The following is a 25,287-nucleotide window of genomic DNA, read 5'->3' as shown; positions in this document are numbered from 1 at the left end:
CTGGCAGCAGCTGCTCGATGGACCGCAAGGCGTTGCTCCCCTGCCCACGCCTGACAGACATGCCGTCCCTGGGGCGCAGGAGTGGTGCGTGGTCCCTGTCTACAAGCCGCCCATCCCAGCGGGCACAGGTGTGCGTGGTACCACTGCCACCTCCAGCTCCCCACTAGGGATGTAAGTAGGTAGTGGAGTAGGAACTTGACTAGTCACTTCCACTGCCTCCCCTTGCTGTCTATCAGAGAGAGGCAGCAAGGTGGAGGAGGTGGGGGACGGAAAAGCAGGAGCCGGTACTGGGGGTACTGCCCCCACCCCCCAGCACTCTCTCTGCAGAGGGCAGGGCAGTCAGAGGGCAGTGGGAAAATGGCACGCAGGGACTGAAACAGTCCTGCTTGCAACTGCCCCACTGCTGCTCCTCTCCCTTTGGAATGTACAAGAGCCACCTGCAGCTCTTATACATTTAAAAGAAGAGGCACAGAGGGGAACCCATGCCAGCTGGGACTGCGCTGCTCCCTCTGCCTCTCTCCCTTTGAAATGTACAGGAGCTGCTGCAACTCTTGTACATTTTGAAGGCAGAGAGGCAGGGGGAAATTCCATCAACTACTCAATTAGCTGATTAATTGAAATATAACATCCCTACTCCCCGCCACATCTGCCAGCCACTTGCTGGGGCGACATCAGGGCCCTGCCAATGGCAACTCGAAGGGAGGGGCTCCAGCCACGTTATGCCCAACACAGCCTACCAGGCCACCTGCCACAAAGTGGGATTCCCCTTAACTCATCATTTCTCACTCATTCTGGCATTTTCTAGAAACTTCTCAAGTCTTCCAGTGTATTCTCAAATGTTCTCTGTGACATATGGCATGATGGACACCTCTGTTTTTATAATAGTTTAGATTTAGATTAATTCAGCCTCAACATCCCAGAGGAATGTTATGCCCATTTTACAAATGTTTCAACTGGGTCACAGAGAGAACGGGACAGACTTGCTTCAAATCTCACAGTGAGGCAAATGCATAGCTGAGAATAAAAACCAGGAGATCCAATTCTCAGTTCTCCTTTCCTCATCCCTAGGTCTAAACCACTAGTCCACACTCCTCTCTCAGAACTAGAAATAGAACCTAGGGCTGTGTCTACATTGGCGCGCTCTTGAGCAAAAGCGGCCGCTTTTGCGCCAAAACTTGCTGCCTATCTACACTGGCCGCGAGTTCTTGCGCAAGAACACTGACATTCTAATGTATGAAATCAGTGCTTCTTGCGCAAGAACTCTGATGCTCCCACTCAGGAATAAGCCCCTCTTGCACAACAGTTCTTGCACAAGAGGCCAGTGTAGACGGGCAACATGAATTTCTTGCGCAAGAAAGCCCTATGGTTAAAATGGCCATCAGAGCTTTCTTGCACAAAAGAGCATCTACACTGGCATGGATGTTCTTGCGCAAAAGCACATCTCTTGCGCAAACGCACATGTCAGTGTAGACGCTCTCTTCTGGAAGAGTTTTTGCACAAGAACTCTTCCGCAAAAGAGTTCTTGCACAAAATCATGCCAGTGTAGACGTAGTTTAGGAGTCCTGACTCCCAGCCCAACCCTCTTGCTCTAATTGCCTGGAAGTTAAAGCCAAAAAAATTCAAATTAGAAACAAGGCAGAAGTTTTTAGCCATAAGAGTCATTCATTGGAACTAACTTCCAAGGGAAGGGCTGCATTCTCCATCTCTTGATGTCTTTAAACCCAGACTAGATGCCTCTCTGGAATAAGTATAGTCAGGGACAGAAGTTACTGGGCTCAACACAAGAGTAACTGGGTGAAATTCTCTGGCCTGTGGAACACATGAGATTAGACTAGAGGATGTAACAAACTCTTCTGGCCTTAAATTCTAGTAATCGAACCAGCAGAGTCCACTTCCTTCCTAAGGCAGGATTAGAACCCAGGAGTCTTGACTCCTAGTGCTCCCTATTTAACTACTAATCCACATTCCTTCAATGAGAAATATCATGCATCAAGAGGTTTTGAATTCTACCACTGTGGTAAAGAGCAGAGAACAAGCTGCCATATTAGCAGGACGATTGCTGACATGCATAAGGAAAACAGAATACACTTAGAAACCTAGTGGGAATGTTTTGTGATCTGTGATTTCAAACAGCCCTAATCCACCTGTTGGGGGAACATACACAGCAGAGTCAGTAAGCATGTCAACACAGAACTGGCTAAACAAGGATTTAGTCACTGATGTGGCTCAGGCCACAGTGAGTTCAATTGTAGCTGGTAGTGTGCCTGGTTTGTCAGTTTCTGGTGTGAAAAGCTTCAGCACTGGGGGTAAGCTATTCAACAGGTGCAATTATTGGGGGGGGCAGTACTGAAGCACACTGGACACCTCTACTAACACAGCTACATTTCTATCACTATTCTACATGCAAGGCACTACATTTAGCCGTTTGGAATGGAAATCCATCAACCATACGAAGAAACTCGCACAGATACAGACAGACATATATATGGTTGTGACTACTTTCTTCCACTATTTGATCTGAGGAAGTGGGTCTGGCCCACGAAAGCTCATCATCTAATAAACCATCTTGTTAGTCTTTAAAGTGCTACATTGTCCTGCATTTTGCTTCAGCTACCCCAGACTAACACGGCTACATTTCTATCACTATTGGACACCTCTAGTCATTAGAGAAAACAACTGCGGCTAACAGTTAGGCACTCAATGTGAGCAAGTTCAGAATTTTAAAACCACACCACATTTTAGACCTAGGACACCCTGGTTTAAATCCTCTCAGCATCTCATTTCAAACCTCTCCAAAAAACTCCTATTCGTATCATCCCACAAGGAGCAGGTTTTAGTATAGGCATCCAGAATTACTTTCAAACCCTGTATTAGTACTGCCCAGGTACTACACAGACACAGAGACAATCCCTGCCTGGAAGTGCTTATAAGCCAAACAGACACTGTAGTTCTAGGGTGGGGAAGGGAAACAGAGGCACAGAGAAGCAAAATGACTTGTCCAGAGGGACAGGGTGTCTGTGGTCACAGGGCAAGCCAATGGCAGAACTGGAAATAGTTCCCAGTCCACTGCCCTTGCCTCTTTGACAAACTGCCCTCCCATGTACACTGTGAGTATGTGAGTGCTGTGACACTTATCTGGTGGGCTCCATCTTACACAAAGCCTCTTAATTCTCCATGTTATATCATCCAGTCACTCCTGCAGAGTCCAGGCTGGTTAAGGGTGGGGCTCAAACCCTTAGACCTGTGGTTCCGGAGGGGGGTACCTTATCCACTGAGCAACTGGAGGAGCCCCCCAACCTCTCTGCAGGACTGGATGATATCACATCTTTGTTACCATGGGTCTCATGGTCCATTCTAGCTTAAAATCCAGGGATTCATGTTTAGATGCTCTAGCACAGAGTCACTACATGGGCCATGGCTCCTGCTGTAGAATTAGCAACATGAGATAGGCACCTGCCCAAAAGCCAGCTGCAAGGTACAGAATGCTCCTCAGAGGAAAGCTTACCTGCAGGAGGGACCGATTAAGTGGACGTAAGAGTCTGGAATCTTTGTTGACTCACCCTGAATGCTCAGCTCTCTCGTTGGAGCTCTGGCTGTGTTTGTCTTCCATGGTGTGGACAAAGCAAAAAATCCTCATTTATGCAACAACCTCTTCCCAGCCTTTGCACTGATTTAACCTTCCCTCCTGCTCTGTTCAAAGGGAAACAGGCTTTGAAAATGACTGCACGATAGCAATATTATCTGTAATGAATTGACAAGACAAGACTTAAGATACAAGGACTAGAGCCATAGATATTTTATTAGGGATGTTAGCTTATAGACGTTTAAATGATTAAGAGATATGACTAGGCTTATTGGTAAACCAAAACAACTATGTTCAACACCCCCACTTGCTGCCTCTATATCAGAGGCAACAAACTGGGGTGAGGGGGAGAGAAGGGGAGGCATGAGCCAGTGCCCATGGGGAGCCAGCTTTTAAGCCAGCTCCCCCCACATGCCAATTCCTGCAGAGGCCCCTCCGCCCCTCCTTCTGCCTCCCACAGAGGCAGCAGCTCAGGGGCAAGCAGGATCCAGTGCTTGGGGGGAGCAGCTTAAAAGCAGGTTTCCCATGAGCACCGGATCCCTCAGAGCCACCTACTCTACCCCCTGCACTGGTGCCTCTCTATCAGAGGCAGCAGCAATGGAGCCCATACGTCTGGGCTCTCTCTGTGTGTGCAGGTTCCATGGAGCCACCTCTCCTCCTCCCTCTCCCCGCCACTGCCTCCCACAAGCACTGGCTCCCTGGAGCTGCCTTCTCTCCTCCCCCATGCTGCAGCAGGATGTTGTCGGGTGCAGGGGAGGCTGACACGAAATAGCTTCTGTCTGCATGGAGCTCGGGACCCTCGCGGACAGAGGTTGCTGTGGACAAAGACTGCTCCATAAGATGCTGGAGCAGCCTCTGTCCCTGGGGAACTCAGGCCCCCTGCAGACAGGGGCTGCTGCCGCCCTGCACTGCTGCCTGTCTCAGAGGAAGCAGCATGGAGTGGCAGGGGCTCTATGGAGTGGGGCTGGGAGTGCACTGATAAAAACAGTTGCGGCCACATGATTACTAAAACCCACAAATCTACTAGCCTAGAGATATTTTATCAAGGCCCTATCAGGGTCTATATAAAACACCATCCTTGGATCTAACTATGCCTCCAGTGTGTAAAATTTAACTCTTATTTCAGCCAGAGAATTCCACGCACTTTACAAGTGGAAGTATGTTTGATGGCCCTCGGTTTATAGTAAGGATGTTAAGAGACGGGTAACTGACTAATCGTATATTCGATAGAATTTGTATCGACTAAACGATTAGTCTATAAGGGAAGATGCTCTGTCCCGGCTTGTGCCGATCCCAGAGCTTCCCCCTCTGCGGTGATGCAGTTTAAATGCAGCAAAAGCCGGATGGGCAGGCAGTTCCTACTACATTTAAACTGCAGAGCCACAGTGAAGGTAGCTCGTGGACCTGGCGCGAGCCAGGTCTGAGGAGTACCAGCTTGCGCCAGATATGGTAATGGAAATCTGGACACCTAGGTTCCACCCTCAGTTCTGCTGCCGATTCACTGCAATATCTCGGGACTTCTTCCTGTGCTTATAAAACCGTGAGGTAGGTCAATGAAGTTGCCATGTTGGAGCATAGACAGCAGTCTAAATTGCCTGTTCAGTGGCACTACAGTTGTGTTGAGTATTACTTACATAGTGCTGTTCAGCGTATATGGTGCTTCATGGACACAGGTCTCTGCTCCTCATCAGTAAGAGGGCTATTTGGCAACCAACAATGTACAGCCAGAAGTATTAGACTACTTAGGCACTGACTCACGCTCATTGATTAGAACTAAGATGATAATTAAAACTGTATAATGCTACTTTGGGGCTAGCCCAGTTCATTTGTTAACCTGAGGAAACACCAGTTATAGTCAAGTACTAACTGGTGAGGAGGCCCGGAAATGAAGGACTACTGGGTATGTACCACTGCGTTGGCTGCAGATTGTGTACCAGCAATATGGGAACAGGCAGCCTGCCAAGCCTGCAGCTCTCACTCTTGGATATTCACAAATAGAGCAGGCAAAGGCATGACGGCAAGAGAAATGTCAGCGTCTCTTCTCAGACATGTCTGCCGGAACATTGGGTCCCCAGTGGGCTGGGCAGGCAGCAAGAAAAATCCCACATACCCTTGGTTCAAGATTGCCTCTCTCTAGCCCATGGGGGAATGGATAAGTATATTCTAGTCTTGATGTGCAAGCCCAGTTTGTGCCAATGGCATTTTCTCTTCTTGATGGCAACTTATAATGTATCCAAGGTAGTGGCCCTGGAAAGATAACTTCCCAGCGTTGCTTATAGCACCTCCTGGACGAACCACGTTTTGGTGCTTTATGATGTGTGAATTCAGTATAACCCTTCTCTCATCCCCATCTGAAACTGCTTTGCTGCAGGCACTCCTACTGCCCAGTAAGACTCATTAACCAAAGAACTCAGAATTAACTTCTCAGCACTCTGAAAAGCCCAGACCCTAGTCACCATATTGCCAGTGGGTAAGCTAAGGCAGAAATGTGAAGTAACTCATTCCACCTGATCCGGCAAGGCAATGGCAGAGCTAGGGTTGAACTCTGCTGTAGATTCGGTACAGGAGTCCCAGAGCTGAGGCTAGAACCCAGGCATCCTGACTTCCAATCCCATCTTCTTCTAAGCTCTAGAACTTGCTCCTGACCTTCAAAGAGCTGAGGATAGAGCCCAAGCATCTTGATCAGCGTTCCCTGTATGCCAAGCGCTTGTGCAACCACTCAGGAGAGATTCCAATGCCACCCAGCTAATTAACAAAGCACCCACAGCCAGGTTTGTGTTTCTCCTGGTGGTGCACACTTGCACATTCCTTTGTGCACATAACATTTATTCTGCACATGGATGGAAAAGATGAGAGGGAACATTGATCCTGACTCCCAGCATTTCCTGCTTCAACCATTAAATTGTAGAGTCAGTTTGATGCAAGAACAAAAAAATCCATTTTAAAAACCCAATGAAATGATAATTGAAGTAAGAATGCAGAGCAATGCACTCTCCCTAGGTCATAGCTCTTTTGCAGAATCCCCTTCCTTGGGGAAACTGCAGAGTGTCTTTGGTGCGCTGCAGGCTGGACACCAAGAACAGTTTCTAAAGCATTACATTTGTCCTTCATGTAAAGTCAAGCCAAGGGCCACAAGACAGACTGTTGGTGGAATTGCAGCACGGAGATAACTATAAAGTGAGAAGAGTGGTGGGAGGGAATTTGGACTTTTTAAAAAACAACCTGAAATTTGGGTTCAAGTTCCCTACTGTCAATGACTCAAAGAAAACACATTCTATCTTTTAGCACATTGTAGCACTCCTAGAATGCAACCAGAACAGCCGCACTAGCCTTTCCTTCTGTCCTAATAATCAAGTGGTTGAGACACATCCTGTGTTTTCTCATGAATCAATCACCTGTTAGCTGAGGCACACATTTGCTCATGGAAAACCAGTGCTGCAGCATGAGCAGGGCTAGAAGAAAGTGGTGTCCAAGAAGAGGAGAATGAGGAACACAGAGGTGATCAAAGACTGCTGCAACCATACTGAAATCCAGATCTGCTCAACACTTTCTGATGGTGTATTTTTCACATACCCCCTCACCCATTTCTTCTCCCCCCCCCAAAAAAAAAAGTCATCATTGCATCTTCCAGCCTCATCACTTCAGCTACACTCTGCAACACTCCTACTAAGATAACTTAACTCGCCAGCTGATTGCTGTATCTCAAACTCCAACACCAACAGCATGGCTGAAAGATAACAAAGCTCACATGAACCCAGGCAGGCACATTGTATTCAACTTGTTTACAGGCAAAAGGATTAAAACCTGAGGGGGAGGAGGGAATGGAAGAAACGTCCATACAAGCCTGTGGGAGCTTTAGCAAGGAAATACCAAGAGGGCCCCCTACCAAGAGATCTTTGAAAAGCATAAAGCAGATACATATCACTGGCCACTTACTAGTATGCCAGATGCTGCTTAAGACCAAGTGACCTTGGAGTTATTGCTAAGTTTTCACAGCTCCTTGTGCTAACAAAGCAAGGTTACTGGGAAGCAAAACATTCTTCAGCGATAGCTTGACTGAAAAAAGCAGCACCGGCCAAGCGTCCAAGGAAACAAAGCAGATATTTGTGCTGGCAAAAGTGACAAAGCCCAAGCACCCCATAACTCCCATGCAAGGCAGAGGGAACTGCTGGTGCTCAGCACCTCTGTAAACCCAGGCCAGGATGCATACCAAATGCCAGGAACTGCTACCAATCTCTGTACCAGTGCTGGGCTGCTCAGTAGGGCAGCGGGGATAGCAGGAGGTAGGGCAAACCTCCCCGGTCCAGCAAAATCCTTCATCCAGGACCAATCAAGTCCTGAGGGTGCCAGACCAGGGAGGTCCAACCTGTACTTTAATAGGTATCTGCTCTCAATTGAGGAGCTCAGGGCAGTCCTGTGGTAATGTTAATAATACACACAGTAACTGGGGTCTCTGCCCTGAGTTGATGCTTCTAGGGAATATCATAGCACTACTGTTACTAATGTGCACAGCATAATGGGGTCCCTACTCACTACCGAAATAAAAATAAAAAGTGCTATTGTAGTTGTGCTGATCCCAGTACACAGGAGAGAAGTGCACACAACTCTGAAACATGTTCACTGAGTCTGCTCCAGATGCAACATGGCCTAACAGATTGAGTTTGGGGCCAATAATTCAAATCCTAATCCTCACTTTGACACAGACTGACTGCTAGAGCAAGAGTAGAGTCACTTCCCAGACCTCACTTTTCTCCCTTAGACATTGGGGATATCCCCTACATCACAGGGGTGTTTGAGGATCAATTCATGCAGGCTTTCAAAATCCTATTTTCCATTGCAAAAATGATTTTTATCTTAGCAAATGAAGCTGCTAATTGTCACCCCCATAAAATAGTGCTGGAGATCAGATTTAGGTTTAGAGACCGGAGAGTTCTGAAAGCCTAAGATGAAGGTAAAAGGGCAGGTGCCAAGGATTGTTATTAGAGCTGCAGCCTGGTAACCAACCACACAAACAACAAGCCAATGACACTTGCTCAAATGGCTACAAATATGAACACTACCCAGAGGTTCAATACCCACTCAGTGGGACAAGAGTTGATGTCATCCTACAGAATGAGCGTACATGGCAGGCCAAGGCAGCCTTGCTAGGATCCTAACTTTTGATCCTAGGGAGTTTCAAACATAAAATACAGAGCATTATCCCAGGTTTTCCGCTATTGCAAGTGAGAAAAGACTGAGTTTGTGGATTATTCAACATTACCAAAATAACACGGAGCCACACTCAGTTCTGTTCGTCAGACTATAGGCCAAATGCATCATCAATAAAAATAGTCTGAGATACAAAAAGAGCCTTTACTGATGAACGTGCACATGCTTCTTGTTCAAATACTCCCCTTTGGGACCCTAATTCCAAATCCACTTCCACTGAAGCTTTTCCCTTAGCAGCTTCCTTTTATTATATTATAATTTGCAGATTTCTTGGTTCCTGAGAACAACAAAGGGAGAGATTGAGAGTATGCTGTTTGCACTAGGCTAATTAGAGGCTTTAATGTCATTCTGGTCAATTAGATCCCAGAGCAAAGAGGGTGAGAGAGAGATGGAGTTGGAATGAACAAAAGACAACTGAAAAATGCTTATGACAGGAAAGACTTAATTGATTTAAAGAAATTCAGTGTCCCATCAGGGGTTCTAAGAATAATTCTGACACACCCAGCCTACATGAAAGCGAGGGTGTTAGTTACAGTCTTGTCACTGAGAAATCCTATCGTATTTCAGACACAAAAAGGCAAAACACCTTCCTGCTCCTATCACGTCCCAGGAAGATCTAGAATAGGTGTGACAGCTGCAATCTGCAAACACCCAGCTAGATCCAAAAAAGCACAACCCGGAGATGACAATCAACTACTAGTCTCACGTACTCACTAGCCCATTAATCTTCTTCCATATCAAGGCGGTCATCAGGAGCTGTTAGACAAGCTAGCTCCCAATTCTCATGGCTGGTAACTCCGGTTTGTCCCAGCTTCATAAGAGAACTGAAAGTTACTTCCCTGTGCTGAAGCACCGCCCTTTCCTCCCCCCCATGACGTGTAGGGGAGGTAAGAGTGCTCTTTTGAGAGAAAAAAAAAAAGGAACTTCCTGCAGCTGGGCAGTGCAGAGCAAAGCAGCTGAACCGTGAGAAATCTAGAAGCTGTGAAAATTAAACACACAAGGGAAAAAACACATCCCATGATGGTGCTCTCTCCCTATCAGAAGAAGGCTGGCATCTTTCCAGGAACTTAAAATGCCACTACCTCAGCAAAAATTATCAATGACGTGCTGTGATCACTGCCAGGGCAGTACAGGAGGAAAGGATGGGCTTGGATCACAAGAGTAGGAGTCAAAGATGGATTGAGGAAGCACTGCAATTTAAGTGGTGCGAGAAAGTATTCCATGGTACCCAGGAGCAACTAATGACCTAGCTTTCAAGAAGTGAGGAGCAAAAACAAGGGTGGACATTCAGTACTTCTTTAAAATCAGAACGCTCTAAAGCATTTTAAATTGAACACAGAAAAATCGCTAGTAACTTTGGCAAAGTGTCAGCCAACAGATTCTGACTATTGAAAAAACAAACGAGGTCACAGCTGGAATGGCTTTTTGGCAAATTTGGGCAACGGTTCCAGAGTTGTACATTCAGCCTCCAAAAAATTAATTTCTAACTCTCAGTTTCTTTCGATGCCCCTCCACGTCCCCTAGGTTAGCACAAGCCTCCCACATCATCCCTTTAGTTCACAAGATCTTGGGTCCTATCTTCAGTATTGCCATCATCAACATAATTTCTTCCCGTTCCATTCTCTCTCAGATGAGAATTCTGCCTATGCCTAAATTGCTTTCCTCACTTCTGCCTTTAGTTCTAACCTTTAAAAGATCAAGGAAAGCAATTTATATGGAAGATATCACAAAAAGAGGTTTACACAGTATCAATCCCCAAACTAGAACAGTCTTTTTAATACTTCAAAACGAGCCATCAGAAGTTCTAGCCTTTGCCTCCAGACAAGGAATTTCAAGAGAGGTGGCAATGGTTTCATTATTCTGCCTCTCCAACCCATCTACAATGACCAACTGGCTTCCAACTACTTGCCCTTGCACATGCTTATCTGGGGCAGGTAATACCCAAAAAGGATGCATGTGCAGAGTTTGCTTTCACTCCCCAGCCACACCCTTTCACTGAGACAGAGGCAGTAATCTGAACATAGATTATCTTGTCTGGTTCTAGACAATGTGTTCCCCAGCCAGAGATCTGCCGAAACAGATGGTCGCAAACTAAAATCCTGCTTGTTTGACCTCCTGGTTTAATTCCACAAGCTGCTGTTAAAAGCCAAACATTTGTGAGTTGCTCCAAATCGACCCTGCCTGAAAGCCATGATGCTTGCGTTCTATACAGAATGTTACTTTTCTCTACAATGAGGCTCAAAATCAATACTGAATCATAGTGCTCCACAGTTTGCATGGTTTGTTGGAAAGTAGCAAAACTATTGCCCCCATTCAATGCCCACGCTGGGACAATACAGCTTCCTTATACATACCGGGACAAGATAAGTCTTTTCCATCCCTAGTGTTGGACCCCAATGGTGGCTGCTGGGAAGAACACTATTTACCATTCTATGGCACCTCCTTTATACACACCCTACTCATCATACAGCCCGTTAATACTCAAACTTGCCAAACCCTTTGACTGCTATGTCCTATCTCATAACACTTCATGCTTCTAAAGTGACTTTCACCAGAAGATATCAAATCACCTTTAGTCATTCAGCAAACCTCACCCATAATCCCAAGAAGTATAAATTAGCTCCATTTATAACAGAGGGCTAAACTGATGCATGGACAGGTTAAGTGGCTTGCTCCTATAGTTGATAGAAGGGTGATGCAATTGCTAGGGACTGTTGAGACCCAGCTTCAATTTGGCGTTCCACCACAGACATAGACTCATAGACTCATAGACTCATAGACTTTAAGGTCAGAAGGGACCATTATGATCATCTAGTCTGACCCCCTGCACAGTGCAGGCCACAGAATCTCGCCCACCCCTCTTAGAATAATCCTCTCACCTATGTCTCAGATATTGAAGCCTTCAAATACTTTGAAGGCCCCAACATGCAGAGAGTCCTTCAGCTGTGATCTGTGCCCAATGCTACAGAGGAAGGCGAAAAACCTCCAGGGCCTCTGCCAATCTACCCTGGAGGAAAATTCCTTCCTGACCCCAAATATGGCGATCAGCTAAACCCTGAGCATGGGGGCAAGACTCACCAGCCAGACACCCAGAAAGTTCCCTATAGCAACTCCTATCATCCCTCCATTGACCTATTTCCAACTGGTAATGAATGGTCAATTAGTTACCAAGATCATGTTATTTCATCCAACCATCCCCTTATCGTAGAATCAGAACTGGAAGAGACCTCAGAAGGTCGTCAAGTCCAGCCCTCCGCTCTAGGCAGGACCAATCCCATCTAAATCAACCCGGCCAGGGCTTTGTCAAGCCGAGACTTAAACACCTCTAGGGATGGAGACTCCACTACTTCCCTAGGTAACCCATTCCAATGCTTCACTACCCTCCTAGTAAAATAGTTTTTCCTAATATCCAATCTGGACCTCTCCCACCACAACTTGAGACCATTGCTCCTTGTTCTGCCATCTGTCACTACTGAGAACAGCCTCTCTCCATCCTCTTTGGAACCTCCCTTCAGGAAGTTGAAGGCTGCTATCAAGTCCCCCCTCACTCTTCGCTTCTGCAGACTAAACAGACCCAAGTCCCTCAGCCTCTCCTCGTAGGTCATATGCTCCAGACCCCTAATCATTTTGGTTGCCCTCCGCTGGACCCTCTCCAATGCATCCGCATCCTTTTTGTAGTGGGGGGCCCAGAACTGGACACAGTACTCCAGATGTGGCCTCACCAAAGCCGAATAAAGAGGAATAATGACATCTCTGGATCTGCTGGCAATGCTCCTCTTAATGCAGCCTAATATGCCATTAGCCTTCTTGGCTACAAGGGCACACTGTTGACTCATATCGAGCTTCTCATCCACTGTAACCCCCAGGTCCTTTTCTGCAGAACTACTACTTAACAGGTTGGTCCCTGTGGGACTGTGGGACTGTGAGCAAGCAAGTCATTTAATCTCTGTGTTCCAGTTCCTCATTTGTGTAATGGGGATAATAGCACTGCCATGCCTCACACAAAGCTCGTCAAGATAAATACAAAGATTGTGATGGTAACAGAGGTCATGTAAGTACCCAAGATAGAGTGAAAGATACATGAGCCCAGATGGGAAGCAGAAACCAAGAATCCTGATTCATCAATAGAGTGCTCCAAATACAAGGAACTATGGGACAACCCCCTCGGAAACATACATCAGTCCCCGCCCTTTGGGGAGTCAAAGAGGGCACAGCACTTTTTGAATGAAAACCCTCTCGGAGACTGTGTGCATGCCCAGAGCCATACAGACTTAGTTTTATTGGCTGATCTTCAAAGCTACCATGTAATCTGAGACTGAACTTTGTGTTCTCCTCCCCTCTTCATTTCCTTTACAAAAACATGCTGAGGACACTTCTGCAGAGGGCTTAGCCCTCCTATTCTATTTCTGCCTGTCAGCAGGGAACAATAATTTTAAAGGGGGCTCAGAATGGCTGAACATCTGATACCTTTATGACAATGTCACATCCCCCTACAAAGGGAATCAACTGTTCCTCTCCCCTCCTGGAGCTTGGGGACAGAAATAGGAAAGAAAAGTACATTCAGTATTTTTAAAATAGGAGGTTTTTAATGGAACCAGTGCAGGAAACACTGTGTTTGTGCCACTCTTTAGAAGGAAGGCCTAGAAGGTTTCATCCCTGCTTTTAAAACAAAAAAACAAACCAAACAAAAACATGTAAAATTGTTATCTATATTGTAGTAGTGCTAGGAGACCCTAGCCAACATGGAAGCTCCTCCCCATCATGATGCAACACAGACCCCCAAATAAGAATGCTACTACCTCACGCTAGGCACTGCACAGACATGTAGCAAAAGACACACCCTGGCCCCAAGAACTTAGAGTTTAAACAAAGGAAATATTATTTTTGCCATTTGACAGATGGGAAAATGTTGGCACAGTATGATGTGACTTACTCAAAGTCACACATGGAGATGGCGGCAGAGCAAGGAATTAAACTCAGATCTCAAGTGCTATTACTATTAATATCTGTATGGCAGCAGCACTGAGGGGCCCCTCTTATGGATCAGGACCCCACTGAGATAAGCCCTGCACAGAACATCTTTTCACCAAAGCCCTCCTTCTGGAAGTATCACATCTGACATTTTCATGTAAAGCAGGGGTAAGGAACCTAAGGCTTGCATGGATCCAGACCCTGAGACTTGGGGCTCCCCCATAGCATTGAGGAGCCCTGCCCTGGCACTCCAACACCCCCACCCTCTGCTGTTTCCCCCATGGGGCTGGAACACACAAAATGTACTATCCAGGGCCTGACTGATTTTTCTGTGGGTCAACAGTCCCTGACCCAAAAAAGGTTCCCCACCCCTGATTTAAAAACTCATGGCGAGGAGCTATATCATGCTTCTGGGGAAGGGGCAAAGAGAATAATCTTTAAGGGGTAAAGAGAATAAGGAAGATCCTGGCTGTGTCTACACTGGGCCACTTATTCCGGAAAATCAGCCGCTTTTCCGGAATAAGCTGCGAGCTGTCTACACTGGCCCTTGAATTTCCGGAAAAGCAACGATGCTCTACTGTACAAAATCAGCCACTATTCCGGAAAAACTATTCTGCTCCCGCTCGGGCATAAGTCCTTATTCCGGAACACTGTTCCGGAAAAGGGCCAGTGTAGACAGTCCAGTAGTCTTTTCCGGAAAAAAGCCCTGATCGCGAAAATGACAATCGGGGCTCTTTTCCGGAAAAGCGCGTCTACATTGGTCACAGATGCTTTTCCGGAAAAGCAGCCTGCCAATGTAGACGCTCTTTTTCCGGAAATACTTATAACGAAAACTATTCTGTTTTAAGCATTTCTGGAAATTCATGCCAGTGTAGACACAGCCCCTGTGTTTAGGGCAGTAGCCCAGCACTGGGAGGCCCACGGTTGAAGTCCCTGGTCTGACACAGACTCCATATGTCACAGTCAACAAGTCATATATAGTCTATGTGTGTTCCTAGTCTATTTCTGTATAAAAGGGTAACAGCGCACTGCCCTACCTCACTGAGATGGCTATGACGATAAATACAATAAAAATTATGAAGTGCTCAGATGCTAGTTTAAACTCAAAGCAAGAGGCGTGGAATTCTTGAATCTTTTCTCCCAAGTGTGTTAAAGCAATCAACCCCCACCCCGAGTTCTAAAAATTAAATAAAATTGTCTTCTCTATCATAAGGTTGATGCTTCCCCAGGATTACAGCCTCATAATACAATGAGTTCTCTACCCAGCCATAGTGTTTTTCAGGCCAGAGTTTGATATCAGTTGAAATCAGACCTTTCAGGCTATTTTTACAAACCATGAAGCAGCAATCAAAGCACACATATCCAATTCCTTCACTCAATTCTCCTCCTAGGTCAGTGTTTCTCAACTTTTTTTTTTTTAATATGCCCTTTAAAAAAAAAAGTACCCCGGTATCTTCAGTTTTCAGACACACAATTTTTTTCTATCGTTTCAACACATTTGTTTAAACAACTTAATCGTAGCCAGGCGGGTGATGAAATTTTTGGGTGTAAAAAGTACAAAAATAATAAAGCACTGTAAAACTTAAAACAAAAATTCTGTTTTCTCCAAATTTCAATTGTGTTGATGTACCCCACAGACTTCTCTTGAGTGCCCTTAAGGGGCTCATACCACTGGTTAAGAAACACTGTCCTAGATTACCTTTCAAACAGATTTCTGAGTCAACTCTTACGCCTGCCTTCTTAAAGGGTCTATCTTACTGCGCTTAGCCTGGGTGATCAGCCCCAGATTACATACAGCCTCACATGGGTAGAAGCAGGTATACTGCAGCATCATAACTGAGCTACTCTGTGCTCACTAGTGCTTCATTCCACTGTGTTGCCAGGACATCTAAGACCTTATCCCATGGCTCTCTGTGATGTAGTAGCAAGCGGATCTGATTCTTTCCCAGTGAATTGTGGGAAAACCTGTCTGTCCTTCAGGGCATGCAGGGGAGGACTACCCAAATTATCCAGTTACCAGCCCAAATGAAAGCAGAACTTGGGCGCTAACCCGTAAGTATAGCCAGGACCAGCCCAGGCTGAAAGCTCTACTGGTGTGCTTGCCTAAACTGAAGTGAGAGACTGTGTGGGTAATTGAGGCAAAGACAGATGCAAGGAGGGGATCACAAAGCATTTTACAAATGTTGGTTAAGTATCTCTCTCTACTTCCTGGGAGTGGCTAAATAGAATGAGCATGTTTAAAACAAGAAGTAAACAAGTGGCACAGGCAGGTTTGGTGAATAACTACTTGTTCACATTCCCATCCACACAACTTAGTCTTGCTCAAGTAGCTACAGGATCAACCCGGATGCTCCTCCCTCCAAAACTCATACAACGAAAGTTTAACTCTGTACAGCTGCATTTAAAGATGGTGAAGAAATGAAGGAACTGACTAAGCGCTCACTAACGTGGGAAGTTTCAGCCTACTTGCCCAAGGCGATAAATGAGATCAGGCATAAAACGTGAGCAGACCAGCCAAACAAGTACTTTCAAAATGCAGGCTATAAGAGCAAATCTCTGCTGACTGAATAAACAAAAATCTTTCTGGAAACAGACGGGAGCTGGCAATATTACCTTCAGTTCCTTGGGAGAATCAACTGAGGGGGCATTTGGATTTCTGAATAATTCTTCCCCTCAGCAGACATGCTATGGAGGTGGATTCCAGAAACTCCCGATGATAGTTTTGGTTTCATAAGTTGTGTTCAAGTAACGAAACTGTAAAGATGTTCAAAAGGGAATTTTTTAAAATCCCAGTATATTAGTGCATCTGTTTGAGGGGCTCACTGAATTACACAAGAGAATGGTCAGTCATTCTCTCTTAGGTTTGCTCTACACCAGTATTTCTCAACCTTTTTTTCATAAAGTAATCCTTAAAAAAAAAAAAAGTACCCCCAGTACCTACAGTTTTGAGAGAGACGCACGTTTTTTTCTACCATTGCAATACATTTGTTTAAACAACTTAATCATACCTGGGCGGACAATGAAATTTTTGGGTGTCAAATGTACAAAAATAATAAAGCACTGTAAAATTTAAAACAAAAATTCTGTTTTCTCCAAATTTCAGTTGTGTTGACGTACCCCCCAGACTTCAAGTACCTCTAAAGGTACTCATACCACTGGCTGAGAAACACTGCTCTACACAATTAGATCAACATAAGGCAGCTTATTACATCGACCTTGTTATGTCAACATACATACTACAGCTTTGTCCTGGCAATGTAAGTACCCTACTATACACCGACAAGACTCCGCCACCACGAGAGGCATAGCACTTATGTCAGTGTAGTCAGGGTGATGCAGTGTCTATGTAGAATCAACTATTGGCTGTCTTGTGAGCAGACTCCCTGCATAGGGAGTGGGGATGTTAAATTTCATCTAATCAGCTAATCGAGTAGGAATTTCCATCGACTACTCAATTAGCCAGTAAGGGGGAAACTGCAGAGCCGCAGCAGCGTTAGCTTCCAGCCCTGGAAGCTAACCCCGCTGTGGCTTTGCCTTTTAAATGTAGTAACAGCTGCCTGGCTCTTACCACATTTAAAAGGCAGAGGTGCAGCAGGGGCTGGGCACGAGCTTGGACAGCGGATTCATGGCTCATGTCCAGTCCCCCACTGCGCCTCTTCCTCTCCTGCCCCACACTGGAGACAGTGGGGGTGGGAAATGGGCTTTTAAGTCGCCTCTCCCCTGAAGCGACTAGTCGAGTAGTCACTCAACTAGCCACTTACATCCCTATTAGGGAGGTGAGAAGCCTAGACAACTGCTCCCTGCCCCTGGCTGGGCTCGAGGAGCCAAGAGCCCAAGACGACAGCTGTGCTCCCAGCAGGGAGCTGAACAGAGCTGAGCCTTGGCTTTCAGACCCTCATCACTGCCTCTCTTCAGTCCATGGAAGTGCTCCTGGTGAGGACACACATCACTCACAGGAGAGTAGTGTGGGTATCAGCCCCTGTGGTGGCTGCAACTCAACCTAATTAAAGGTTAATTTAAAGCTGTAGTGTAGTGTAGCCAGACACAAACCCCATCTTCCCCCCCCCCCCCCAGAGAGCAAGAGAACGGCAGTCAGCCTTTGATGCCCTGGGAACGCAGGTGTGGTGCCTGTCCCTGACTCTACCATAAACAGAAACCAGACAGTAAATGGGCTAGCTTACGACTGGGAGGCCTCCCGTCGCCAGGATGGCTAGTACCAGCAATTGACACACCTGCACTGTCCCAGGAGAGGAATCTTCGCCCATCACATACCAGAGGTGCCCATTGTCTGCATTTTCCCAGGTGTAAATTATGCTTTGCACCCTTTGTGGGAAACTTGGCATTCAAAGCCATTTTTCCTAATTGGCCACTTGAGACCAGGAAGAAGCCCATGTGACCCAAGGGGTATAAAGAGGGTTGAGTTGCCCACCCCATTTGAGCTCCAATCACCTACACCTGCTGGCAGGTATTGATTGTCTCCCGAGGTCTGTGGGATGCCCAACCTCGCCCTACTTCTTCCCGAGGGATTGAGAGAAAGACGCTGGCCACACCAAGTCTGGAACGCAGGAGTGAGAATTGTACCTGCAATGTGTTTTCTTTATGTATACACTTTAATTGTCACTCTGTAGTAAGTTTAGTTACTTAAGAAAACTATAATAAAGTCAAGCTGCTTCATTTCTATTGTAAAATGCCTTTGGTAAGGTGATTTAGTTATAAACTGTGGAAATAAATGGGATGTCCTCATTCACTTATAAATATATATATACTGAACCAAGTTTCTTTATTTCTTTTCTCTTTCTTTCTCCTATAAATAAGCCAGTGCGTGTCAAGCTTCTGACTTGAACCCGTGCTGCTGTACCCGAACCGAACACAAACAAAAGAACTTCAGCCGGTCAAAAGGGACAGGTATAGGAAGAGCTTGGGCATTTTGGATCGTGTCGCTTCCAGGGGACAGATCCGTTGGGGCACCTCTCAGCCTCCCCAGGCTGCCCGCTGTGAAGGGATTTCTGTATCCTAGCAGCTAAAATCTGAGGTGTAATAAGCTCTTCCTATAAACTCGGGGCATCTGAGAGCCTGTTGGCTGCCCTCTGCAATGGGACCCTGGTCCTAGCAGTGAAGTCACAGACGTTAAACTATATTTTCGGGGCACCCTCCAGCCTCCTAGGCTGCCCACTGCAACAAGACTTTGCGTCTCAGCAGTTGAAGACTTGGGTGTAACACACACGCACACACTGCCCTGACCATTTCGGCTGACATGTTGACATGCCAGTAGATATTTATCTGGCACCCACCACAGTATTAGCTAAGGCTAGGTCTACACTATAGCCTTTTTTTTTTTTTGGAAAAAGCTACGCAAATTGCGGTGCATAATGTCTAGACGGGGCCAAATGGTGGAAAAGCCTCCTCTTTCGGAGGAGCCCTTATTCGTCATAGAACGAGGTATACAGGGCTCCCTGAAAGAGCGCGTTTGCTCTTCTGCAAAAAAAAAGCGGAAGAGCAAATGCATTCCCTGGACGCTGCAGAGTTTTAAAACCCCGCAGTTTAAAACCTTAAGAGGCTCAAAATCTTTAATGCATTTATCATCTTCAAACGCCCTGAGGCAGGGCCATGCTATAATGCCCATTTTAAAGATGAGAAAGTAAGGCACAGAGAAATTATGCAATGCTGCCCAAGGTTATACAGGAAGTCTGGACTGGAGCACTCTACTTCTCATTTCCCCCTGCTGCAATGGTTTGCTGCAATACAGCTGGTCTGCAAGACATGGAGCGAGGGAGACTCAGCTCAGAAAATATCAGAAAATAGGAGGAAACAGGTAGACTCAGTGCCCGAGTTAACACCCTTCCTCCCCCAGTATCTTCCCACAAGCTAATATTCTTAAATGTAGTCTAAATGACTGAGAGCGACTTCCAAGCAGTAGCAGTAAGAGCGGCAATGGGCACCAGCAATGGGCCTGAGGGACCAAGCCCTCCTTATTCCCCCAACCCCTGTCCAGATCCACGTACCCTGTGCGCAAGCGGCACTGGTGCCGCTTCCTCACAGTGCACCCTTTGCAGAGGGGCTGCTTCCCTATGGGGGAGTTCAGAAAAATGCAGGGCAGCGGGAACTCCAAAAGCTGGCAGTGTCGGGCCAGACGCCCAGGTATGTGCCCTGAGAAGCACCGGCTCCTGAAGGAGGTTCGGCAACATCCCGGCTCTAGCTCCAGTTTTCCACCATCTCTTTAAGTTCCACCTTCTGCTAATCTCATGCAAACTTTCTCAGCACTTGAGATCTCTGAGCACTTCTCTGATTTCTCTCGGACCACATGGCCGCAGCAGCGGCTCCTCCACAGCCATCAAGCACCTTGTGGCCATGGCAGTTGCTGCAAGGGGGGGTGAAGCCAGGTAAGCATCTGCCCACATGTCCAGATTCACTTCCCTCCCCCAGCCAAGACCCTGCACCCCTAGCTTGCTCTGACACCCTCCCTTGCTTCTGCTCCCTCCACCTGGACAGACACCCTACTCACAAGATTGCTTCTGCAACCTACCTCCCACCCAAACCTTGCAACCTCTCCCCCTTCTGCACCCCATCTCCCACACAGGTCCTGCACCCCCCCATCCCTATCCCACTCGCTGGCAGCCCTGTCTCACACACTGAACCCCTCATTTTTGTCCCTACACCCTGAGCCAAAGGGGGTCCATAAAATCCAGTAACTCTGGGACCCCAGAAAAGAAAATCTGGCCTATGGGAAACCCTGAACCTCAGTCCTCCATGTCCCGTCCTCTCACCCCGTGAGGCTGGAGCACCAGAGGAGTGAGGTGTCCCAGCTGGGGGACACATCAGTGAGGGTTGGGGGTTTTGGGAGGAGTTTTTTTTGCTTCTCAATTGTGTGGTCCCCAACTGATTTTTCTGTGGGTCAGTGACCCCCGACCTAGAAAAGGTTCCCTGACCCTGCTATAAATAAAGAAAGCACACAAATCCGTGAATAAGTTAAATCTTGGCACGCCACTTCTGAAAGGTGGCTGACCACGACCTACACAACCTAGTACTTATTTAAGGATTTTTTATACTTATTCCTCCAGAATGCCCTGAGGGATCCTGGCCGCAGGATGCATTCATTTCAAAAGATTTATCCTTGGAGAGTTTGTAATTCTGTCCATGGTGGCTCTTACACTCACTGACAGCAGTCTAAAGGAAAGCCAAAGTAAGGAGGACCTTCGCCTTCCTTCCCTTTGAAAAAAACCCCAAAACCAATACTGAAGATGAAAGCCTGAGGAGCAAAGTGTGGGTTCCACATGATCATTCCAGTAGGGGCCAAGGAGCATATCAAGTCTCACATTCAGCAGCTGCCTTTGTGGAAGACTGGAAGCCCTTCTTTCCCCTCCCCTCCTCCACATTCCCATAAGGCACCTGGTCAACTAAGGAGCTGGGGATGGAAGGACAGATTTCTGACTCTTCCAAGAGGACAGAGTACAAATCCTTTTAACACATTTGTATGTAAATTTCTACCACTATGTCAATTAAGAGCCTCTTGATTGTGGTGCCCTGGGGCTTCCCCCACCCCTTCACAGTCTGGCCAAGCTGCATAATCCTTTTGCAAATACTCTTTCAGTTTGCTTTTGACTCTACAATTCTTTCAGGCTCTTTTTTTGTTGGTCAATCAATTCCATCACAAGGTCCCACTGTCCTAACAAACAACTGATTCCATCCAGTACAGCAGCTAAAGCAGTTTGCACTCCACTTGGATGAGCACTGAGCTGGTTGTTTCCAACCATGTATATCCCCAACAGGAAATCTGGATGTGGGGAGGGGACCCAAAATATTGACTGCTTATATGCTGGCGGTATATTCCATTGCTATCTCAATTTCCTACAGTGTTTGCTTCCTCCTCTTCTCCACTCTAATTTGCTGTTTTGTGCTGTTCCACCATCATCATCTCACTTTAGAAGTATCTGTATTGTATGGGTTTTGTGCATGCTGTCAACAGAAAATTTTGATTGGGGGGGGGGGGCAAAATCTGAGCTGCCTAAACACCAAAAATATTTTATTCTGAAATGCCACCACAATGCCTCCTGGGAGTTATAGTTCGGGTGCCTCATGCCCCCATTCTCCTCCAAGCCAGGCTCCCTAGATGGCCTACATCTCCATGTTGGCCTGCAAGATGCCCCAACAGCCACATGACTACCATGATGCACTGCCCCCCCCCCATCAAAAAGGGAGATCTGCTCCACCCAGGAAGCCTAATCTACAGAGGAGAATGGGAGTGTGAAGTATTTCAACAACAATTCTGACAAGGCAAATGGTAGCATTGCACAATCAAAATATGTGTTTTTTATTTCTTGCCAAATCCTTAAAGTTTTCAGGAGGGGAACAAAATTTTCTAATCAGCCCTGATAAGGAGTATTATGCCATGGATTTGTTTCAGCCTCCATGATTTTGCTGAAAGCATCGTATGTTTGCCCTGATTACATCAGACACAAAAATCAGAAAGTCAGGTATCCTTCCCCATATGTAAGCAATAATAAATCCTCATGCTCTTCCATGGCTCTTCTGTCCCCAGCTGCCTTGAGAGTAAATTATTTGTTCTAATCTTGGCAACTGTAATTCTCAACCCAACAGAAAAATCTGGGAATGAGACTAGTTCCTCTACAGGGCCTTCCAGATCTTGAGAAAGTAACTAACCAATAGTGGTTTTCAATGGCTCATTTTCCATGAGACAAGATACAGCTTCCAGGCTGGAGTGGTCTTCTGCCCACGATCCCGCATAAACATTTAAACTGATTAAATGGCATTTTATATCCCTAATGCAGTGTGCTTATCCAAACTCTAGGTCAGCAAAAAAATAAAAAATGTGAGGGCACAAGTGCTCCCCAACTCACATTTTTAAAGTGGCACATGAACATAATTTACCTCAATATGGAGACCTAAGCAACTAAGAAATATACAGATTAGAGTTTATGTTTTAAATGAGCCATGCAGAGTTAAAACTATGAAAGCATTGTTTTAATATTAAACTAACTGCACAGAAAACTAATAAATATTAACTGGACATATTTACAAGCAAATGGGGGTATCATTCCATAATTCAAGTATCTAGAAATACAGGTATTTTATCCAGAGCCTAAATGGTTTATTTTAAAAATGCCTAATGAAAATGTAACATCTAGTATTTGATACTTCATCATTAAGGGATGGGTTTTACAGCTTGTATTCAGTTGGATAGGGGCTGAATGCAATATTCATTAGCAATATTTTCAATATTTCAAATAGGGATGGTTTTAGAAAACATGTTTATTTTTTAAAGATTATTTGAAAAGGTGAAAGAGGCAGTTATGCCAAAAAAAACTACTGTAGTAACAAGCAAAAGGCATCACTTACCATATGGTTTAAACTACTTGGGACTTAACTTAATTTAGAATTTAATGCTTTCTGCAATAAATGAAATAAGAGTTATTTGAATACTATTCACTGAAGCATGTGTCCAAAACACAGTCTTACACCAAACTTCCTGTCAAACGGAGTCATACTAACACAAAGGGCTGCCACCTAATCAATTAGCATCCACCCCGCTACAAGGGCAAGATTTTTGTAATTAAGGTAAAGATTTTCTTCCCAAGAAACGCATGTAGCAGTGAAGTGCTAACCCACTGAAGGCAGCCCATTAAAGATGCTGTTTTCATTAGCAAGAATAGCACAGCAACCTGCATTCTACAGATAATACAGAAAAATGAGCTAGTCTTTCCCAAGACCTACCTTGCCTCAAAGCATCTGAATATAGCAGCTGGTTCCTTCTCTGGTATCACAAGAGGCATCTTAGAAATCAGAAAATCCACTTTAAAGATGAAGAAAATAAAACACGAAGAAACAATTCTCAGGGAATGGCTGATTGCCAAGTTCTGGAATCAGCCAGAGACCTAACTGTCAGAGGTTGCTTTCTAAAGGCCTAGCATGCTACAAAACAACTAAGCCAGGGCTCCCAGTCACAACAAGTGTCAGCTGACCTCCTCTCCCGCAACCATTCTCCATAACAGGGCTAAAGCCTAAGACATGTCTTCACTGTGAACTTCAACTGTATCAGAACCAATTCCCATGACTATTACTACAGTAATGCCCAGAGGCCTCTATCAGGACACTATTGTGCTAGGAACAGTACAATCATGTAGCTAAGCTCTTTAAGGAGGATTGTTGTACTAATGTCATTGTCCTCTCTCAGTCCATCATCTTCAGTGTTGAGGTCCTGATTTTTCAGCCCCAGATGAGGTGGAGCTGGCACTGTGTACAAATGCTTGATTTACATTTACCAAAACAACTGCTGAACGACCAAAGGAGAAAGGAAATAAAGAGCCCAAAAATGCTTTAAACCAGCAGTTCTCCACTTTTTGGGTCCCGGAGCCCTTACATGCATCAAAATTTATGTGGAGACCCAGTGGTCAACTGATTGTATGTGTTGTATCTATCAATGTTTCCAATTTGTCAACTTTGCGGAGCCCCTGGAGATGGCTCCGCGGAGCACAGTTTGAGAAACACTGCTTTAAATTAAACTGAAGTCACACTCAAGATAAACATCATTGAAACCACACACTGGGAGATAGCAGCCCAGGATAGGGATAGCTAGTGGAGATTTTTCAGAGGGAATATCTTCTTTAGAGGAAAACCACTCTGCCCTGCTTGCAGAAAAATACCAGAAAAGCAAGGAAAGGCAACTGTCATAGTAATTGTGGCCCAATCCTCTCTTCCTACATCATCTGCCAACGAGCCTGTGGCTCAAGGATTAGAATCCTCAGTCACAAAAGGACCCATGAAAAATAAAGCCTGTGAAAGAGATCATTCTCAGCCTCAGGGATCACCAATGACGACTTCAGTGTGGATTGACCCTTTCAGATAACTTACAAGCCCAAAAATATTGTAGCAAAAGCAACTCCAAGTGCTTACTTGAGCTATAAGGCAAGAAATCCTAAATTGGCACAGAAAAAGCATAGAGCTAAACACCTGGTCTACACTAGGAAATTAGGTTGATATAACACTGTCACTCACTGGTGTGAAAAAGCCACACCCCTAAGTGACAAAGTTAAACTGACCTAATCTCCCTCCCTCCCTGTACACAGCACTAGGTCAACAGGAGACTTCTGCTGTCAACCCAGAAACAATTACAGGCAGTCCCCCGGGTTACGCACAAGATAGGGACTGTAGGTTTGTTCTTAAGTTGAATTTGTATGTAAGTTGGAACTGGTACATATTATAGGGGAAACTCTAGCCAGAGCTCAGTTCTGTTCTCCCACACCTCACTTCCCTCAGTCCTTTATTCTCAAGCTGAGGTGTCTGCTGAGAAAAGTTGCTCCGCGTCTCCCTGGTCTGCTGTGGGGGGCGCTAGCTTCGCATCTCCCTGGTCTGCTGGGGAGAAGCAGCTAGTGCGGGGTTGTCTCACCCCGTTTGTAAGTAGGGATCCGATGTAAGTCGGATCCATGTAACCCGGGGACTGCCTGTATTCAAGAAGATGATTATCTATCTACACCAATGAAAGAATCCCTCCTATCCATGAAGGTAACATG

At 45.8% G+C, this 25,287-nt stretch overlaps 1 protein-coding gene across 7 annotated transcripts in view; it reads right to left on the bottom strand.

The window, feature by feature from the left end:
• The window catches only part of MARK2 (microtubule affinity regulating kinase 2), a 118,112-nt gene that overhangs the window by 66,603 nt on the left and 26,222 nt on the right, over positions 1 to 25,287 (bottom strand). Inside the window, exon 1 of one of the 7 annotated variants that reach the window (XM_006125058.5) lies at positions 9,506 to 11,522. The exons of 4 other annotated variants lie outside the window; for them this stretch is intronic. In XM_006125058.5, the coding sequence (XP_006125120.1) occupies positions 9,506 to 9,541 (36 nt within the window). In that variant the 5' untranslated portion in view covers positions 9,542 to 11,522. Of the gene's footprint in view, positions 1 to 3,560; positions 3,958 to 9,501; positions 11,523 to 25,287 lie in introns of those variants that run through there. 2 more of the 7 variants (XM_006125061.5, XM_006125060.5) reach the window with 2 other exon arrangements.

The sequence above is a fragment of the Pelodiscus sinensis genome, chromosome 11, assembly GCF_052426305.1.
Source record: "Pelodiscus sinensis isolate ZL-2025 chromosome 11, ASM5242630v1, whole genome shotgun sequence".
In the NCBI taxonomy this organism is placed as follows: domain Eukaryota; kingdom Metazoa; phylum Chordata; order Testudines; family Trionychidae; genus Pelodiscus; species Pelodiscus sinensis.
This window is presented reverse-complemented; position numbering and strand designations above follow the sequence as displayed.